Source organism: Pelobates fuscus, chromosome 12 (assembly GCF_036172605.1).
Source record: "Pelobates fuscus isolate aPelFus1 chromosome 12, aPelFus1.pri, whole genome shotgun sequence".
Lineage (NCBI taxonomy): Eukaryota > Metazoa > Chordata > Amphibia > Anura > Pelobatidae > Pelobates > Pelobates fuscus.
The window spans coordinates 137,484,422-137,506,116 of record NC_086328.1 but is presented as its reverse complement, the minus strand read 5'-3'; the positions used below and the strand labels follow the sequence as shown (position 1 = coordinate 137,506,116).

At 32.8% G+C, this 21,695-nt stretch overlaps 1 protein-coding gene across 4 annotated transcripts in view; it reads right to left on the bottom strand.

The window, feature by feature from the left end:
* Positions 1-59: 59 nt before the first annotated feature.
* The window catches only part of FADS1 (fatty acid desaturase 1), a 44,338-nt gene continuing 22,702 nt past the window's right edge, over positions 60-21,695 (bottom strand). For 3 of the 4 annotated variants that reach the window (XM_063437756.1, XM_063437757.1, XM_063437759.1), the window contains exons 10-11: positions 2,482-2,578; positions 60-1,136 (exon numbers count right to left, since the gene is read on the bottom strand). In XM_063437756.1, coding sequence (XP_063293826.1) covers positions 816-1,136; positions 2,482-2,578 — 418 coding nt within the window. In that variant the 3' untranslated portion in view covers positions 60-815. Of the gene's footprint in view, positions 1,137-2,086; positions 2,213-2,290; positions 2,371-2,481; positions 2,579-21,695 lie in introns of all 4 variants that reach the window. The other variant, XM_063437758.1, reaches the window with a different exon arrangement.

The following is a 21,695-nucleotide window of genomic DNA, read 5'->3' as shown; positions in this document are numbered from 1 at the left end:
CCACTCACACCTCCTGCTAAATATAGTCTCTAGTTTAGGCTCAGCAATACAAACTCATGAGAAAATCAGTTTATTAGTCGTAACAAACAAAATCATTACTGGAGTATATTTCCAAATACATTCAACACAGTCCAATTATTGTTTGGAGTGGGGGGAGCTAATTGGCATAAAATTATAAAATAGTTCTGAATTTTTAAGTATTCAAAGGCAAGAAATTCCTTATTGAAGCCACAATGAAGTCAGAGACTTGTGTTTTTGATCTCCGGCCCAGACACATTGCAGGGAGAGCACTCTCTAGTTGCAAAGTAATGAAATCCTCAATGAAAGGTTTACTCTAGTTATACAGCTGACAGTGTTTCTATAGATAACAGCAACTTTTAAACTAAATGGGGGTTTGCTCTACATTTCACATGAAAAAAATTAAAATAAAAAAACACACTATCTGGCAGTGTAAGAAAATGAATATTCAGCTGGCCACAGATTGTCCCCTAGGTATTAACAAGCTCAGTTGAATAGGTGCCAGGGTTGTACAATTGTTACAGGTCAGTAAGTATGTGATGAACATGAATGGATCCTGGATAATTCTGTATTTTAATTTATAATATTCTTAAATAATAGTTAAGAACAAATATGCTCTGCATTTCTGAACTATATTAAAAATGCATTTAAGAAATGTTATCGGTGTGATGTATATAATATCCACTAGGTGGCACTGTGATTTTTTTTTTTAAAGTACTTCATATATTTTGCTCAGTAGTAAAAAAAGGTGGTGTTCATATTCAAAAGCGCTTGTTTGTTGTACACTGTCAGATTCTTTAAGGCATGTTGACGAAGATATTACATATCTGGTCCATACATGAGATGTAGAATTTAAGATATACTACATTCTTTTGCCAAGGGCAGATCACCATAATCACTGTTTTGTTTGTCCTTGATTCCGTGTCTGTCTTCTGCTCTTTGGGTTTGTAGAAGATTTGAAGAAGAAGAATGTTTGAATATACAGCCACCCCCATACTCCAAACAGCACCACTGAGTTCAATTCTTGTTCTGATGTTGAAAGCAGTAGTACCACGGAGTTGAGTTCCTACTTGTGCAGATAGGCATCTAACCACAGGTCCCCAGACTCTTTGAGGGAACTAAAAAAAAAGGCAAACTATTAGAGACAGCAGCGGTGGGGATTTATTTTATGAATAATCTGTCATGAAATTATTGAATTCATACTTTTTAAATAGGGGCCATTGCATACAAGGAATTGTATATTTATTTCACACAAATATGTGTTTGATTTGTGAAGTCTGAAAAATAAAATGTGGAAATAGTCCAACACATTTCATTGGCTTTCTTGAAATCTTTGTTATAAGCTCTAAACCTTTCTGCCACTTAGAAAAAACCCTGACACAGCCCCTGTAAATCGGCACAGAGAGAGCATGAACAGAGGAGGAGATACAGAAACCGCTCCACAAATACATGGAGTATTCATGGCCAGTACATTGCTCTACTATATAGATTACATGCCTTTAAAAACTGTCGTACAATCAGTTAATTTACTGTGAGGCAACGACTGCTAAGAAAGTTTATACTAAAAAAAAGAACAGACACGTACCTTACAAAATAATGACTTTTTCCTAGAGTTGCCCTTTTTGATGTATACATTTCTCTAATATAAAATAAAAAAGCTAATATACTTTTTTTGCGGACTATAGCTAAGCTTGAGTTCAAAGATGTCAGTTACATGTAGCAAAACCTTCTCATCTTAGTTGGGCAAATATTTCAAGTAGAATTGCTATCGTCATCTTTAATAAAATAACAAAATAGTAATAATAATGTTTTTGAAGCACAAGGAGATCAATCATAATGTCCTAAGGAACCCTAGGCTGGACTCAGCTCTTATTAGACAAGCACTTCCATGTGTCTGTCCAGCCAATGTCCCATGAGGGATGCGGTTAGTAATCATTATATTGGACATGAGCAAAAAAATGCAGAATGGAAGAGCTAAGCCTGCATCCATGGGTGCAATGATCAAAAACCGTGTCAGAGAAAAAAAGTGAGTTGTTAATTAAGTCACTAAGCTAGGAAGGTTACTCACTGCACAATATCAGCAAACGCCGTGAATAGTGGTTTGGACTGATACTCAACGCCATATTTGCTGCAAAGTGACTTGACAAGAGGAGCCACCTTCTCGTAATTGTGCCGTGGCATGGTGGGAAATAAACTGGAGAAAGGACACAAAGAGTTAGAAAGGGACAGGAGGACTAGTACCATGCTTGTCTCTGTCACATGATTTACTTACTGATGTTCTATCTGAAAGTTGAGGTGTCCACTGAACCAGTCATTAAACAAAGATTGATCAACATTACAAGTGGCTTGAAGCTGGGAAAGATAATGAAAGAGAAGGCAGAAATGAAGTCTGTGTCTTGAACGTATGGTAATGAGATAGACTTAATGTAATGAAATATTACGATTAGAAGCAAGACTGGGCACCTGGGTTGAAAGCCATTCTTTGTTTTGATCGTAGTCAATGTTCATTGGAATATGGTTCATCTGAGTGACCCAAACAAACCAATTACTCTCCAGGAATCTGAAACAACAAGTAATTAGACTGTCAGCAGGAACGGCCTGATTCACATGGCACTTTAAGTACTGACTATTTTATGCTTTTTTATTTATTTACTTATGTTCAGCAATTTTGTTTTTGACATAATACTTCTGCAGCCTGTTTAATTGTAATATAATGTAAAGGGATTAAATATTGTGATGCCACACTGAAGACTATCAGATTTTCAAGTAGTAATTTGAGTTTAGTAAGAACAAAATAACAGCCCATTGGTATTGTTATTGTAAACTGATTTATGGAAAATAAATGTTAGTGACTGTGCCTTCTTCAAGGTCTTCTTACACCTTCACTTCTGGTCCTGTGGAGACCGTGTTACTCGGCGTCCCCATTCTTGTTCTTTATAGGGTCACAGAAGTAACATGGACCAATCAATTTGCACATAAGCATATTTAAAGGCACAATACACCTTTTTCATTGTCGTGTTCTGGTTTATGTTCTGGTAGCGTGTTCTTGATATTATTCTTAGCATTTCTGGTTTGACTTTGGCTTGTCTTTTAGATTCTAAATACTGCTGTGATCCTGAGGTGTAATACGTGTTTCCGATATTCTGTAACCCTGACCTGACTAGTAATACGTTTTTCTGATATTAAATAACCCTGACCTGACTAGTAATAAGTTTTTCTGATATTATATAACCCTGACCTGGCTAGTAATAAGTTTTTCTGATATTATATAACCCTGACCTGACTAGTAATAAGTTTTTCTGATATTATATAACCCTGACCTGACTAGTAATACGTTTTTCTGATATTATATAACCCTGACCTGACTAGTAATACGTTTTTCTGATATTAAATAACCCTGACCTGACTAGTAATAAGTTTTTCTGATATTATATAACCCTGACCTGACTAGTAATAAGTTTTTCTGATATTATATAACCCCGACCTGACTAGTAATAAGTTTATCTGATATTAAATAACCCTGACCTGACTAGTAATAAGTTTATCTGATATTATATAACCCTGACCTGACTAGTAATAAGTTTATCTGATATTATATAACCCTGACCTGACTAGTAATAAGTTTATCTGATATTAAATAACCCTGACCTGACTAGTAATAAGTTTTTCTGATATTATATAACCCTGACCTGACTAGTAATAAGTTTTTCTGATATTAAATAACCCTGACCTGACTAGTAATAAGTTTTTCTGATATTATATAACCCTGACCTGACTAGTAATACGTTTTTCTGATATTAAATAACCCTGACCTGACTAGTAATAAGTTTTTCTGATATTATATAACCCTGACCTGACTAGTAATAAGTTTTTCTGATATTATATAACCCTGACCTGACTAGTAATAAGTTTTTCTGATATTATATAACCCTGACCTGACTAGTAATAAGTTTTTCTGATATTATATAACCCTGACCTGACTAGTAATACGTTTTTCTGATATTAAATAACCCTGACCTGACTAGTAATACGTTTTTCTGATATTATATAACCCTGACCTGACTAGTAATAAGTTTTTCTGATATTAAATAACCCTGACCTGACTAGTAATACGTTTTTCTGATATTATATAACCCTGACCTGACTAGTAATAAGTTTTTCTGATATTAAATAACCCTGACCTGACTAGTAATACGTTTTTCTGATATTAAATAACCCTGACCTGACTAGTAATAAGTTTTTCTGATATTATATAACCCTGACCTGACTAGTAATAAGTTTTTCTGATATTATATAACCCTGACCTGACTAGTAATAAGTTTTTTCTGATATTAAATAACCCTGACCTGACTAGTAATACGTTTTTCTGATATTATATAACCCTGACCTGACTAGTAATAAGTTTTTTCTGATATTAAATAACCCTGACCTGACTAGTAATACGTTTTTCTGATATTATATAACCCTGACCTGACTAGAAATAAGTTTTTCTGATATTATATAACCCTGACCTGACTAGTAATAAGTTTTTCTGATATTATATAACCCTGACCTGGCTAGTAATAAGTTTTTCTGATATTAAATAACCCTGACCTGACTAGTAATACGTTTTTCTGATATTATATAATCCTGACCTGACTAGTAATAAGTTTTTCTGATATTAAATAACCCTGACCTGACTAGTAATAAGTTTTTCTGATATTATATAACCCTGACCTGACTAGTAATAAGTTTTTCTGATATTATATAACCCTGACCTGACTAGTAATACGTTTTTCTGATATTAAATAACCCTGACCTGACTAGTAATAAGTTTTTCTGATATTATATAACCCTGACCTGACTAGTAATACGTTTTTCTGATATTATATAACCCTGACCTGACTAGTAATACGTTTTTCTGATATTATATAACCCTGACCTGACTAGTAATACGTTTTTCTGATATTAAATAACCCTGACCTGACTAGTAATACGTTTTTCTGATATTATATAACCCTGACCTGGCTAGTAATACGTTTTTCTGATATTATATAACCCTGACCTGACTAGTAATACGTTTTTCTGATATTAAATAACCCTGACCTGACTAGTAATAAGTTTTTCTGATATTATATAACCCTGACCTGACTAGTAATAAGTTTTTCTGATATTATATAACCCTGAGCTGACTAGTAATAAGTTTTTCTGATATTTTATAACCCTGACCTGACTAGTAATAAGTTTTTCTGATATTATATAACCCTGAGCTGACTAGTAATAAGTTTTTCTGATATTAAATAACCCTGACCTGACTAGTAATACGTTTTTCTGATATTATATAACCCTGACCTGACTAGTAATAAGTTTTTCTGATATTAAATAACCCTGACCTGCCTAGTAATAAGTTTTTCTGATATTATATAACCCTGACCTGACTAGTAATACGTTTTTCTGATATTAAATAACCCTGACCTGACTAGTAATACGTTTTTCTGATATTATATAACCCTGACCTGACTAGTAATAAGTTTTTCTGATATATATATATATAACCCTGACCTGACTAGTAATACGTTTTTCTGATATTACTAGTCAGGTCAGGGTTATATAATATCAGAAAAACGTATTACTAGTCAGGTCAGGGTTATTTAATATCAGAAAAACTTATTACTAGTCAGGTCAGGGTTATATAATAAGTTTTTCTGATATTAAATAACCCTGACCTGACTAGTAATAAGTTTTTCTGATATTATATAACCCTGACCTGACTAGTAATAAGTTTTTCTGATATTAAATAACCCTGACCTGACTAGTAATAAGTTTTTCTGATATTATATAACCCTGACCTGACTAGTAATACGTTTTTCTGATATTAAATAACCCTGACCTGACTAGTAATAAGTTTTTCTGATATTATATAACCCTGACCTGACTAGTAATAAGTTTTTCTGATATTATATAACCCTGACCTGACTAGTAATAAGTTTTTCTGATATTAAATAACCCTGACCTGACTAGTAATAAGTTTTTCTGATATTATATAACCCTGACCTGACTAGTAATACGTTTTTCTGATATTAAATAACCCTGACCTGACTAGTAATAAGTTTTTCTGATATTATATAACCCTGACCTGACTAGTAATAAGTTTTTCTGATATTATATAACCCTGACCTGACTAGTAATAAGTTTTTCTGATATTATATAACCCTGACCTGACTAGTAATAAGTTTTTCTGATATTATATAACCCTGACCTGACTAGTAATACGTTTTTCTGATATTAAATAACCCTGACCTGACTAGTAATACGTTTTTCTGATATTATATAACCCTGACCTGACTAGTAATAAGTTTTTCTGATATTAAATAACCCTGACCTGACTAGTAATACGTTTTTCTGATATTATATAACCCTGACCTGACTAGTAATAAGTTTTTCTGATATTAAATAACCCTGACCTGACTAGTAATACGTTTTTCTGATATTAAATAACCCTGACCTGACTAGTAATAAGTTTTTCTGATATTATATAACCCTGACCTGACTAGTAATAAGTTTTTCTGATATTATATAACCCTGACCTGACTAGTAATAAGTTTTTTCTGATATTAAATAACCCTGACCTGACTAGTAATACGTTTTTCTGATATTATATAACCCTGACCTGACTAGTAATAAGTTTTTTCTGATATTAAATAACCCTGACCTGACTAGTAATACGTTTTTCTGATATTATATAACCCTGACCTGACTAGAAATAAGTTTTTCTGATATTATATAACCCTGACCTGACTAGTAATAAGTTTTTCTGATATTATATAACCCTGACCTGGCTAGTAATAAGTTTTTCTGATATTAAATAACCCTGACCTGACTAGTAATACGTTTTTCTGATATTATATAATCCTGACCTGACTAGTAATAAGTTTTTCTGATATTAAATAACCCTGACCTGACTAGTAATAAGTTTTTCTGATATTATATAACCCTGACCTGACTAGTAATAAGTTTTTCTGATATTATATAACCCTGACCTGACTAGTAATACGTTTTTCTGATATTAAATAACCCTGACCTGACTAGTAATAAGTTTTTCTGATATTATATAACCCTGACCTGACTAGTAATACGTTTTTCTGATATTATATAACCCTGACCTGACTAGTAATACGTTTTTCTGATATTATATAACCCTGACCTGACTAGTAATACGTTTTTCTGATATTAAATAACCCTGACCTGACTAGTAATACGTTTTTCTGATATTATATAACCCTGACCTGGCTAGTAATACGTTTTTCTGATATTATATAACCCTGACCTGACTAGTAATACGTTTTTCTGATATTAAATAACCCTGACCTGACTAGTAATAAGTTTTTCTGATATTATATAACCCTGACCTGACTAGTAATAAGTTTTTCTGATATTATATAACCCTGAGCTGACTAGTAATAAGTTTTTCTGATATTTTATAACCCTGACCTGACTAGTAATAAGTTTTTCTGATATTATATAACCCTGAGCTGACTAGTAATAAGTTTTTCTGATATTAAATAACCCTGACCTGACTAGTAATACGTTTTTCTGATATTATATAACCCTGACCTGACTAGTAATAAGTTTTTCTGATATTAAATAACCCTGACCTGCCTAGTAATAAGTTTTTCTGATATTATATAACCCTGACCTGACTAGTAATACGTTTTTCTGATATTAAATAACCCTGACCTGACTAGTAATACGTTTTTCTGATATTATATAACCCTGACCTGACTAGTAATAAGTTTTTCTGATATATATATATATAACCCTGACCTGACTAGTAATACGTTTTTCTGATATTACTAGTCAGGTCAGGGTTATATAATATCAGAAAAACGTATTACTAGTCAGGTCAGGGTTATTTAATATCAGAAAAACTTATTACTAGTCAGGTCAGGGTTATATAATAAGTTTTTCTGATATTAAATAACCCTGACCTGACTAGTAATAAGTTTTTCTGATATTATATAACCCTGACCTGACTAGTAATAAGTTTTTCTGATATTAAATAACCCTGACCTGACTAGTAATAAGTTTTTCTGATATTATATAACCCTGACCTGACTAGTAATACGTTTTTCTGATATTAAATAACCCTGACCTGACTAGTAATAAGTTTTTCTGATATTATATAACCCTGACCTGACTAGTAATAAGTTTTTCTGATATTATATAACCCTGACCTGACTAGTAATAAGTTTTTCTGATATTATATAACCCTGACCTGACTAGTAATAAGTTTTTCTGATATTATATAACCCTGACCTGACTAGTAATACGTTTTTCTGATATTAAATAACCCTGACCTGACTAGTAATACGTTTTTCTGATATTATATAACCCTGACCTGACTAGTAATAAGTTTTTCTGATATTAAATAACCCTGACCTGACTAGTAATAAGTTTTTCTGATATTATATAACCCTGACCTGACTAGTAATAAGTTTTTCTGATATTAAATAACCCTGACCTGACTAGTAATACGTTTTTCTGATATTAAATAACCCTGACCTGACTAGTAATAAGTTTTTCTGATATTATATAACCCTGACCTGACTAGTAATAAGTTTTTCTGATATTATATAACCCTGACCTGACTAGTAATAAGTTTTTTCTGATATTAAATAACCCTGACCTGACTAGTAATACGTTTTTCTGATATTATATAACCCTGACCTGACTAGAAATAAGTTTTTCTGATATTATATAACCCTGACCTGACTAGTAATAAGTTTTTCTGATATTATATAACCCTGACCTGGCTAGTAATAAGTTTTTCTGATATTAAATAACCCTGACCTGACTAGTAATACGTTTTTCTGATATTATATAATCCTGACCTGACTAGTAATAAGTTTTTCTGATATTAAATAACCCTGACCTGACTAGTAATAAGTTTTTCTGATATTATATAACCCTGACCTGACTAGTAATAAGTTTTTCTGATATTATATAACCCTGACCTGACTAGTAATACGTTTTTCTGATATTAAATAACCCTGACCTGACTAGTAATAAGTTTTTCTGATATTATATAACCCTGACCTGACTAGTAATACGTTTTTCTGATATTATATAACCCTGACCTGACTAGTAATACGTTTTTCTGATATTATATAACCCTGACCTGACTAGTAATACGTTTTTCTGATATTAAATAACCCTGACCTGACTAGTAATACGTTTTTCTGATATTATATAACCCTGACCTGGCTAGTAATACGTTTTTCTGATATTATATAACCCTGACCTGACTAGTAATACGTTTTTCTGATATTAAATAACCCTGACCTGACTAGTAATAAGTTTTTCTGATATTATATAACCCTGACCTGACTAGTAATAAGTTTTTCTGATATTATATAACCCTGAGCTGACTAGTAATAAGTTTTTCTGATATTTTATAACCCTGACCTGACTAGTAATAAGTTTTTCTGATATTATATAACCCTGAGCTGACTAGTAATAAGTTTTTCTGATATTAAATAACCCTGACCTGACTAGTAATACGTTTTTCTGATATTATATAACCCTGACCTGACTAGTAATAAGTTTTTCTGATATTAAATAACCCTGACCTGCCTAGTAATAAGTTTTTCTGATATTATATAACCCTGACCTGACTAGTAATACGTTTTTCTGATATTAAATAACCCTGACCTGACTAGTAATACGTTTTTCTGATATTATATAACCCTGACCTGACTAGTAATAAGTTTTTCTGATATATATATATATAACCCTGACCTGACTAGTAATACGTTTTTCTGATATTACTAGTCAGGTCAGGGTTATATAATATCAGAAAAACGTATTACTAGTCAGGTCAGGGTTATTTAATATCAGAAAAACTTATTACTAGTCAGGTCAGGGTTATATAATAAGTTTTTCTGATATTAAATAACCCTGACCTGACTAGTAATAAGTTTTTCTGATATTAAATAACCCTGACCTGACTAGTAATAAGTTTTTCTGATATTAAATAACCCTGACCTGACTAGTAATAAGTTTTTCTGATATTAAATAACCCTGACCTGACTAGTAATAAGTTTTTCTGATATTATATAACCCTGACCTGACTAGTAATACGTTTTTCTGATATTAAATAACCCTGACCTGACTAGAAATACGTTTTTCTGATATTAAATAACCCTGACCTGACTAGTAATACGTTTTTCTGATATTATATAACCCTGACCTGACTAGTAATAAGTTTTTCTGATATTATATAACCCTGACCTGACTAGTAATAAGTTTTTCTGATATTATATAACCCCGACCTGACTAGTAATAAGTTTTTCTGATATTAAATAACCCTGACCTGACTAGTAATAAGTTTTTCTGATATTAAATAACCCTGACCTGACTAGTAATAAGTTTTTCTGATATTATATAACCCTGACCTGACTAGTAATACGTTTTTCTGATATTAAATAACCCTGACCTGACTAGTAATAAGTTTTTCTGATATTATATAACCCTGACCTGACTAGTAATAAGTTTTTCTGATATTAAATAACCCTGACCTGACTAGTAATAAGTTTTTCTGATATTATATAACCCTGACCTGACTAGTAATAAGTTTTTCTGATATTATATAACCCTGACCTGACTAGTAATACGTTTTTCTGATATTAAATAACCCTGACCTGACTAGTAATACGTTTTTCTGATATTAAATAACCCTGACCTGACTAGTAATAAGTTTTTCTGATATTATATAACCCTGACCTGACTAGTAATAAGTTTATCTGATATTAAATAACCCTGACCTGACTAGTAATAAGTTTTTCTGATATTATATAACCCTGACCTGACTAGTAATAAGTTTTTCTGATATTAAATAACCCTGACCTGACTAGTAATAAGTTTTTCTGATATTATATAACCCCGACCTGACTAGTAATAAGTTTATCTGATATTAAATAACCCTGACCTGACTAGTAATAAGTTTATCTGATATTATATAACCCTGACCTGACTAGTAATAAGTTTATCTGATATTAAATAACCCTGACCTGACTAGTAATAAGTTTTTCTGATATTATATAACCCTGACCTGACTAGTAATAAGTTTTTCTGATATTATATAACCCTGACCTGACTAGTAATACGTTTTTCTGATATTAAATAACCCTGACCTGACTAGTAATAAGTTTTTCTGATATTATATAACCCTGACCTGACTAGTAATAAGTTTTTCTGATATTAAATAACCCTGACCTGACTAGTAATAAGTTTTTCTGATATTATATAACCCTGACCTGACTAGTAATAAGTTTTTCTGATATTATATAACCCTGACCTGACTAGTAATACGTTTTTCTGATATTAAATAACCCTGACCTGACTAGTAATACGTTTTTCTGATATTATATAACCCTGACCTGACTAGTAATAAGTTTTTCTGATATTAAATAACCCTGACCTGACTAGTAATACGTTTTTCTGATATTATATAACCCTGACCTGGCTAGTAATAAGTTTTTTCTGATATTAAATAACCCTGACCTGACTAGTAATACGTTTTTCTGATATTATATAACCCTGACCTGACTAGTAATAAGTTTTTCTGATATTAAATAACCCTGACCTGACTAGTAATACGTTTTTCTGATATTAAATAACCCTGACCTGACTAGTAATAAGTTTTTCTGATATTATATAACCCTGACCTGACTAGTAATAAGTTTTTTCTGATATTAAATAACCCTGACCTGACTAGTAATACGTTTTTCTGATATTATATAACCCTGACCTGACTAGTAATAAGTTTTTTCTGATATTAAATAACCCTGACCTGACTAGTAATAAGTTTTTCTGATATTATATAACCCTGACTTGACTAGTAATAAGTTTTTCTGATATTATATAACCCTGACCTGACTAGTAATAAGTTTTTCTGATATTATATAACCCTGACCTGGCTAGTAATAAGTTTTTCTGATATTAAATAACCCTGACCTGACTAGTAATACGTTTTTCTGATATTATATAATCCTGACCTGACTAGTAATAAGTTTTTCTGATATTAAATAACCCTGACCTGACTAGTAATAAGTTTTTCTGATATTAAATAACCCTGACCTGACTAGTAATAAGTTTTTCTGATATTATATAACCCTGACCTGACTAGTAATACGTTTTTCTGATATTAAATAACCCTGACCTGACTAGTAATACGTTTTTCTGATATTATATAACCCTGACCTGACTAGTAATACGTTTTTCTGATATTATATAACCCTGACCTGACTAGTAATACGTTTTTCTGATATTATATAACCCTGACCTGACTAGTAATACGTTTTTCTGATATTATATAACCCTGACCTGACTAGTAATACGTTTTTCTGATATTATATAACCCTGACCTGACTAGTAATAAGTTTTTCTGATATTAAATAACCCTGACCTGACTAGTAATAAGTTTTTCTGATATTAAATAACCCTGACCTGACTAGTAATAAGTTTTTCTGATATTAAATAACCCTGACCTGACTAGTAATAAGTTTTTCTGATATTTTATAACCCTGACCTGACTAGTAATAAGTTTTTCTGATATTATATAACCCTGAGCTGACTAGTAATAAGTTTTTCTGATATTAAATAACCCTGACCTGACTAGTAATACGTTTTTCTGATATTATATAACCCTGACCTGACTAGTAATAAGTTTTTCTGATATTAAATAACCCTGACCTGCCTAGTAATAAGTTTTTCTGATATTATATAACCCTGACCTGACTAGTAATACGTTTTTCTGATATTAAATAACCCTGACCTGACTAGTAATACGTTTTTCTGATATTATATAACCCTGACCTGACTAGTAATAAGTTTTTCTGATATATATATATATAACCCTGACCTGACTAGTAATAAGTTTTTCTGATATTACTAGTCAGGTCAGGGTTATATAATATCAGAAAAACGTATTACTAGTCAGGTCAGGGTTATTTAATATCAGAAAAACTTATTACTAGTCAGGTCAGGGTTATATAATAAGTTTTTCTGATATTAAATAACCCTGACCTGACTAGTAATAAGTTTTTCTGATATTAAATAACCCTGACCTGACTAGTAATAAGTTTTTCTGATATTAAATAACCCTGACCTGACTAGTAATAAGTTTTTCTGATATTAAATAACCCTGACCTGACTAGAAATACGTTTTTCTGATATTAAATAACCCTGACCTGACTAGTAATACGTTTTTCTGATATTATATAACCCTGACCTGACTAGTAATAAGTTTTTCTGATATTATATAACCCTGACCTGACTAGTAATAAGTTTTTCTGATATTATATAACCCCGACCTGACTAGTAATAAGTTTTTCTGATATTAAATAACCCTGACCTGACTAGTAATAAGTTTTTCTGATATTAAATAACCCTGACCTGACTAGTAATAAGTTTTTCTGATATTATATAACCCTGACCTGACTAGTAATACGTTTTTCTGATATTAAATAACCCTGACCTGACTAGTAATAAGTTTTTCTGATATTATATAACCCTGACCTGACTAGTAATAAGTTTTTCTGATATTATATAACCCTGACCTGACTAGTAATACGTTTTTCTGATATTAAATAACCCTGACCTGACTAGTAATACGTTTTTCTGATATTATATAACCCTGACCTGACTAGTAATAAGTTTTTCTGATATTAAATAACCCTGACCTGACTAGTAATACGTTTTTCTGATATTATATAACCCTGACCTGGCTAGTAATAAGTTTTTTCTGATATTAAATAACCCTGACCTGACTAGTAATACGTTTTTCTGATATTATATAACCCTGACCTGACTAGTAATAAGTTTTTCTGATATTAAATAACCCTGACCTGACTAGTAATACGTTTTTCTGATATTAAATAACCCTGACCTGACTAGTAATAAGTTTTTCTGATATTATATAACCCTGACCTGACTAGTAATAAGTTTTTCTGATATTATATAACCCTGACCTGACTAGTAATAAGTTTTTTCTGATATTAAATAACCCTGACCTGACTAGTAATACGTTTTTCTGATATTATATAACCCTGACCTGACTAGTAATAAGTTTTTCTGATATTAAATAACCCTGACCTGACTAGTAATAAGTTTTTCTGATATTATATAACCCTGACCTGACTAGTAATAAGTTTTTCTGATATTATATAACCCTGACCTGACTAGTAATACGTTTTTCTGATATTATATAACCCTGACCTGACTAGTAATACGTTTTTCTGATATTATATAACCCTGACCTGACTAGTAATAAGTTTTTCTGATATTATTTAACCCTGACCTGACTAGTAATACGTTTTTCTGATATTATATAACCCTGACCTGGCTAGTAATACGTTTTTCTGATATTATATAACCCTGACCTGGCTAGTAATAAGTTTATCTGATATTAAATAACCCTGACCTGACTAGTAATAAGTTTTTCTGATATTATATAACCCTGACCTGACTAGTAATACGTTTTTCTGATATGAAATAACCCTGACCTGACTAGTAATACGTTTTTCTGATATTATATAACCCTGACCTGACTAGTAATAAGTTTTTCTGATATTATATAACCCTGACCTGACTAGTAATACGTTTTTCTGATATTAAATAACCCTGACCTGACTAGTAATACGTTTTTCTGATATTATATAACCCTGACCTGACTAGTAATAAGTTTTTCTGATATTAAATAACCCTGACCTGACTAGTAATACGTTTTTCTGATATTAAATAACCCTGACCTGACTAGTAATAAGTTTTTCTGATATTATATAGCCCTGACCTGACTAGTAATATGGTAAGTTTTTCTGATATTATATAACCCTGACCTGACTAGTAATAAATTTTTCCGATATTCTGTAACCCTGACCTGGCTAGTAATATGTTTTTCCAATATTCTGTAACTTTGACCTGCGCTCACCAGGGAACGGTAATAAGAGTGAGGGGAGAATTTTTTTTTACAAATAATTACTAAATTACTGCCCTCTTCACAGCTACTAGATACACACTACACCACCTATAAACACACTCTGCAGACCCTACACACACACACTACAGATCCTAAATACACATTGCAGCTCCTATACAGACAAACTCTACGGTCCCTATACACATGCACACTATAGTCCCTACATACACACACACACTACAGATCGTAAATACACATTGCAGCTCCTATACAGACAAACTCTACGGTCCCTACACACACACACACCACACACACACACACTAGATCCTAAATACACATTGCAGCTCCTATACAGACAAACTCTACGGTCCCTATACACATGCACACTATAGTCCCTACACACACACACACTACAGATCCTAAATACACATTGCAGCTCCTATACAGACAAACTCTACGGTCCCTACACACACACACACACCACACACACACACTAGATCCTAAATACACATTGCAGCTCCTATACACACAAACTCTACACACTCTACAGTCCCTATGTATTCACACTATACTTCTTACACACACACACAAACACACACACACACTACACCCCTTAACACACACACTCTTCTGCAACAAGTCACAAGTAGTACAGCACAAAGAAACCCCTTTACACACACTACACCACAAAGAGTACCAATCCCATAAGCAGACACCAAACACAAAGGATCCTACAGGCAGCTTCTCCACACATGCATAACTCCCTTTACCAGCCCTGTCCCACTTGTGTCCTCTGGTACTCCACTTATGGGGAACCATAGAGACATCACCCACAAACACAGTGCTGCGCAGAACAAACATAGGGCATTTTCCCCATGTGAGAGCACTTTAGCAGGGTTCTGTGCATCGGCTGCCCTGGAGGGACATCAAACTAACATGTTCACTGCGGTATGCTTGTCGGTGGTAATGACATGATATGTCCCTCTCTGAACACACCCCTCCCTTTGGCTGCACCCCTCCCTTTGGCTGCACGGCTTCTAAATACCCAGGCCAAATCTTTGGCCCTGATTACAAACACATCACAGCAGATTTGTAGACACCCTAATTCTTATAGTGCCCTATGCATTCTGGCTACACAGAAAGTGACTAATTGCATATTTCAAATTTCATTTTCTGAAAGGCTCCTTTCAGCTGCAGGAGAAATTGATGATTTTACCATAGCAATCAAAACATAATTGTGTAATGTGCTATGAATGTTACTGCTGAATCTGCCACTCCTTTGCTAATATCTATAGCGCTGTAGGCAAAACCTTACATACAACAGGTCTTATGACATTTTCACCATTTCTGAGCGGTGGATTTTCTTTCACTGTACGTCTAAGGTGCATAAATGAGTATTTGAATTACTATTCTACTTTTCATATCCCCTCAAAGAGTCCTCTTTTTCTAAAACAAACAGTCATCCTTCTTCCCTTACATCCCTCCTCTGGGGAGTGACATCAGTGGTGGAGGAATAAGACTGAGGGCATAACTTGGCTCTGCGTTGGAATAGAGGTAAATTTAAGTTAAGTTAATCTAACCAAAATCAATGTTTTCTTTAAACAGTTTTTTTTGTTGGACTAACCCTCTAATAATACCACTCACACTTTTTGTTTTTGGTGGGGTTTATTAGCTTTCTGATATTAAATAACCCTGACCTGACTAGTAATAAGTTTTTCTGATATTATATAACCCTGACCTGACTAGTAATAAGTTTTTCTGATATTATATAACCCTGACCTGACTAGTAATAAGTTTTTCTGATATTATATAACCCTGACCTGGCTAGTAATAAGTTTTTCTGATATTAAATAACCCTGACCTGACTAGTAATACGTTTTTCTGATATTATATAACCCTGACCTGACTAGTAATAAGTTTTTCTGATATTAAATAACCCTGACCTGACTAGTAATACGTTTTTCTGATATTATATAATCCTGACCTGACTAGTAATAAGTTTTTCTGATATTAAATAACCCTGACCTGACTAGTAATACGTTTTTCTGATATTATATAACCCTGACCTGACTAGTAATACGTTTTTCTGATATTAAATAACCCTGACCTGACTAGTAATAAGTTTTTCTGATATTATATAACCCTGACCTGACTAGTAATACGTTTTTCTGATATTATATAACCCTGACCTGACTAGTAATACGTTTTTCTGATATTATATAACCCTGACCTGACTAGTAATACGTTTTTCTGATATTAAATAACCCTGACCTGACTAGTAATACGTTTTTCTGATATTATATAACCCTGACCTGGCTAGTAATACGTTTTTCTGATATTATATAACCCTGACCTGACTAGTAATAAGTTTTTCTGATATTAAATAACCCTGACCTGACTAGTAATAAGTTTTTCTGATATTATATAACCCTGACCTGACTAGTAATACGTTTTTCTGATATTATATAACCCTGAGCTGACTAGTAATACGTTTTTCTGATATTTTATAACCCTGACCTGACTAGTAATAAGTTTTTCTGATATTATATAACCCTGAGCTGACTAGTAATAAGTTTTTCTGATATTAAATAACCCTGACCTGACTAGTAATACGTTTTTCTGATATTATATAACCCTGACCTGACTAGTAATAAGTTTTTCTGATATATATATATATAACCCTGACCTGACTAGTAATAGAAACATAGAAACATAGAAACATAGAATGTGACGGCAGATAAGAACCATTCGGCCCATCTAGTCTGCCCAGTTTTCTAAATACTTTCATTAGTCCCTGGCCTTATCTTATAGTTAGGATAGCCTTATGCCTATCCCACGCATGCTTAAACTCCTTTACTGTGTTAACCTCTACCACTTCAGCTGGAAGGCTATTCCATGCATCCACTACCCTCTCAGTAAAGTAATACTTCCTGATATTATTTTTAAACCTTTGTCCCTCTAATTTAAGACTATGCCCTCTTGTTGTGGTAGTTTTTCTTCTTTTAAATATAGTCTCCTCCTTTACTGTGTTGATTCCCTTTATGTATTTGAATGTTTCTATCATATCCCCCCTGTCTCGTCTTTCCTCCATGCTATACATGTTAAGATCCTTTAACCTTTCCTGGTAAGTTTTATCCTGCAATCCATGAACCAGTTTAGTAGCCCTTCTTTGAACTCTCTCTAAGGTATCAATATCCTTCTGAAGATAGGGTCTCCAGTACTGTGTACAGTACTCCAAGTGAGGTCTCACCAGTGTTCTGTACAATGGCATGAGCACTTCCCTCTTTCTACTGCTAATACCTCTCCCTATACAACCAAGCATTCTGCTAGCATTTCCTGCTGCTCTATTACATTGTCTGCCTACCTTTAAGTCATCAGAAATAATCAACCCTAAATCCCTTTCCTCAGATGTTGAGGTTAGGACTCTATCAAATATTCTGTACTCTGCCCTTGGGTTTTTACGTCCAAGATGCATTATCTTGCACTTATCCACATTAAATGTCAGTTGCCACAACTCTGACCATTTTTCTAGTCTACCTAAATCATTTTCCATTTGGCTTATCCCTCCTGGAACATCAACCCTGTTACATATCTTAGTATCATCCGCAAAAAGACACACCTTACCATCAAGACCTTCTGCAATATCACTAATAAAAATATTAAAGAGAATGGGTCCAAGTACAGATCCCTGAGGTACCCCACTGGTGACAAGCCCAAGCTTCGAATATACTCCATTGACTACAACCCTCTGTTGCCTGTCACTCAGCCACTGCCTTACCCATTCAACAATATTGGAATCCAAACTCAAAGATTGTAGTTTGTTGATAAGCCTTCTATGTGCAACAGTGTCAAAAGCCTTACTGAAATCGAGGTAAGCAATGTCTACTGCACCACCCTGATCTATAATTTTAGTTACCCAATCAAAAAAATCAATAAGATTAGTTTGGCATGATCTCCCTGAAGTAAACCCATGTTGTCTCTGATCTTGAAATCCATGTGTTTTTAGATGTTCAACAATCCTATCCTTTAACATGGTTTCCATCACTTTCCCCACTACTGAAGTTAGGCTTACTGGCCTATAGTTGCCCGACTCCTCCCTATTACCTTTCTTGTGAATGGGCACAACATTCGCTAACTTCCAATCTTCTGGGACTACTCCTGTTATCAATGATTGGTTAAATAAATCTGTTAATGGTTTTGCTAGTACACCACTAAGCTCTTTTAATAGCTTTGGGTGTATTCCATCAGGTCCCATTGACTTATTTGTCTTTACTTTTGACAGTTGAAATAGAACCTCTTCCTCTGTAAACTCACGTGTAATAAATGACTCATTTATCCTTTTTCTTAACTGAGGTCCCTTTCCTTCATTTTCATCTGTAAATACCGAACAAAAATATTCATTGAGGCAGTCAGCTAGACCTTTATCCTCATCTACATACCTTCCTTCTTTTGTTTTTAATCTAACTAATCCTTGTTTTACTTTTCTTTTCTCATTTATGTATCTAAAAAAGGTTTTGTCCCCCTTTTTTACTGACTGTGCTATTTTCTCTTCTGTGTGTGATTTGGAAGCTCTTATAACTTGCTTAGCCTCTTTCTGCCTAATCTTATAGGTCATTCTGTCTTCCTCACTCTGGGTTTTTTTATAATTACTAAATGCTAACTTTTTGTTTTTTACTATTTTGGCTACCTGATATTACTAGTCAGGTCAGGGTTATATAATATCAGAAAAACGTATTACTAGTCAGGTCAGGGTTATTTAATATCAGAAAAACTTATTACTAGTCAGGTCAGGGTTATATAATAAGTTTTTCTGATATTATATAACCCTGACCTGACTAGTAATACGTTTTTCTGATATTAAATAACCCTGACCTGACTAGAAATACGTTTTTCTGATATTAAATAACCCTGACCTGACTAGTAATACGTTTTTCTGATATTATATAACCCTGACCTGACTAGTAATACGTTTTTCTGATATTATATAACCCTGACCTGACTAGTAATACGTTTTTCTGATATTATATAACCCCGACCTGACTAGTAATACGTTTTTCTGATATTAAATAACCCTGACCTGACTAGTAATAAGTTTTTCTGATATTAAATAACCCTGACCTGACTAGTAATAAGTTTTTCTGATATTATATAACCCTGACCTGACTAGTAATACGTTTTTCTGATATTAAATAACCCTGACCTGACTAGTAATAAGTTTATCTGATATTAAATAACCCTGACCTGACTAGTAATAAGTTTTTCTGATATTATATAACCCTGACCTGACTAGTAATAAGTTTTTCTGATATTAAATAACCCTGACCTGACTAGTAATAAGTTTATCTGATATTATATAACCCTGACCTGACTAGTAATAAGTTTATCTGATATTAAATAACCCTGACCTGACTAGTAATAAGTTTATCTGATATTATATAACCCTGACCTGACTAGTAATAAGTTTATCTGATATTAAATAACCCTGACCTGACTAGTAATAAGTTTTTCTGATATTATATAACCCTGACCTGACTAGTAATAAGTTTTTCTGATATTATATAACCCTGACCTGACTAGTAATACGTTTTTCTGATATTAAATAACCCTGACCTGACTAGTAATAAGTTTTTCTGATATTATATAACCCTGACCTGACTAGTAATAAGTTTTTCTGATATTAAATAACCCTGACCTGACTAGTAATAAGTTTTTCTGATATTATATAACCCTGACCTGACTAGTAATAAGTTTTTCTGATATTATATAACCCTGACCTGACTAGTAATACGTTTTTCTGATATTAAATAACCCTGACCTGACTAGTAATACGTTTTTCTGATATTATATAACCCTGACCTGACTAGTAATACGTTTTTCTGATATTAAATAACCCTGACCTGACTAGTAATACGTTTTTCTGATATTATATAACCCTGACCTGGCTAGTAATAAGTTTTTTCTGATATTAAATAACCCTGACCTGACTAGTAATACGTTTTTCTGATATTATATAACCCTGACCTGACTAGTAATACGTTTTTCTGATATTAAATAACCCTGACCTGACTAGTAATACGTTTTTCTGATATTAAATAACCCTGACCTGACTAGTAATAAGTTTTTCTGATATTATATAACCCTGACCTGACTAGTAATAAGTTTTTCTGATATTATATAACCCTGACCTGACTAGTAATAAGTTTTTTCTGATATTAAATAACCCTGACCTGACTAGTAATACGTTTTTCTGATATTATATAACCCTGACCTGACTAGTAATAAGTTTTTTCTGATATTAAATAACCCTGACCTGACTAGTAATAAGTTTTTCTGATATTATATAACCCTGACCTGACTAGTAATAAGTTTTTCTGATATTATATAACCCTGACCTGACTAGTAATAAGTTTTTCTGATATTATATAACCCTGACCTGGCTAGTAATAAGTTTTTCTGATATTAAATAACCCTGACCTGACTAGTAATACGTTTTTCTGATATTATATAATCCTGACCTGACTAGTAATAAGTTTTTCTGATATTAAATAACCCTGACCTGACTAGTAATACGTTTTTCTGATATTATATAACCCTGACCTGACTAGTAATAAGTTTTTCTGATATTATATAACCCTGACCTGACTAGTAATACGTTTTTCTGATATTAAATAACCCTGACCTGACTAGTAATAAGTTTTTCTGATATTATATAACCCTGACC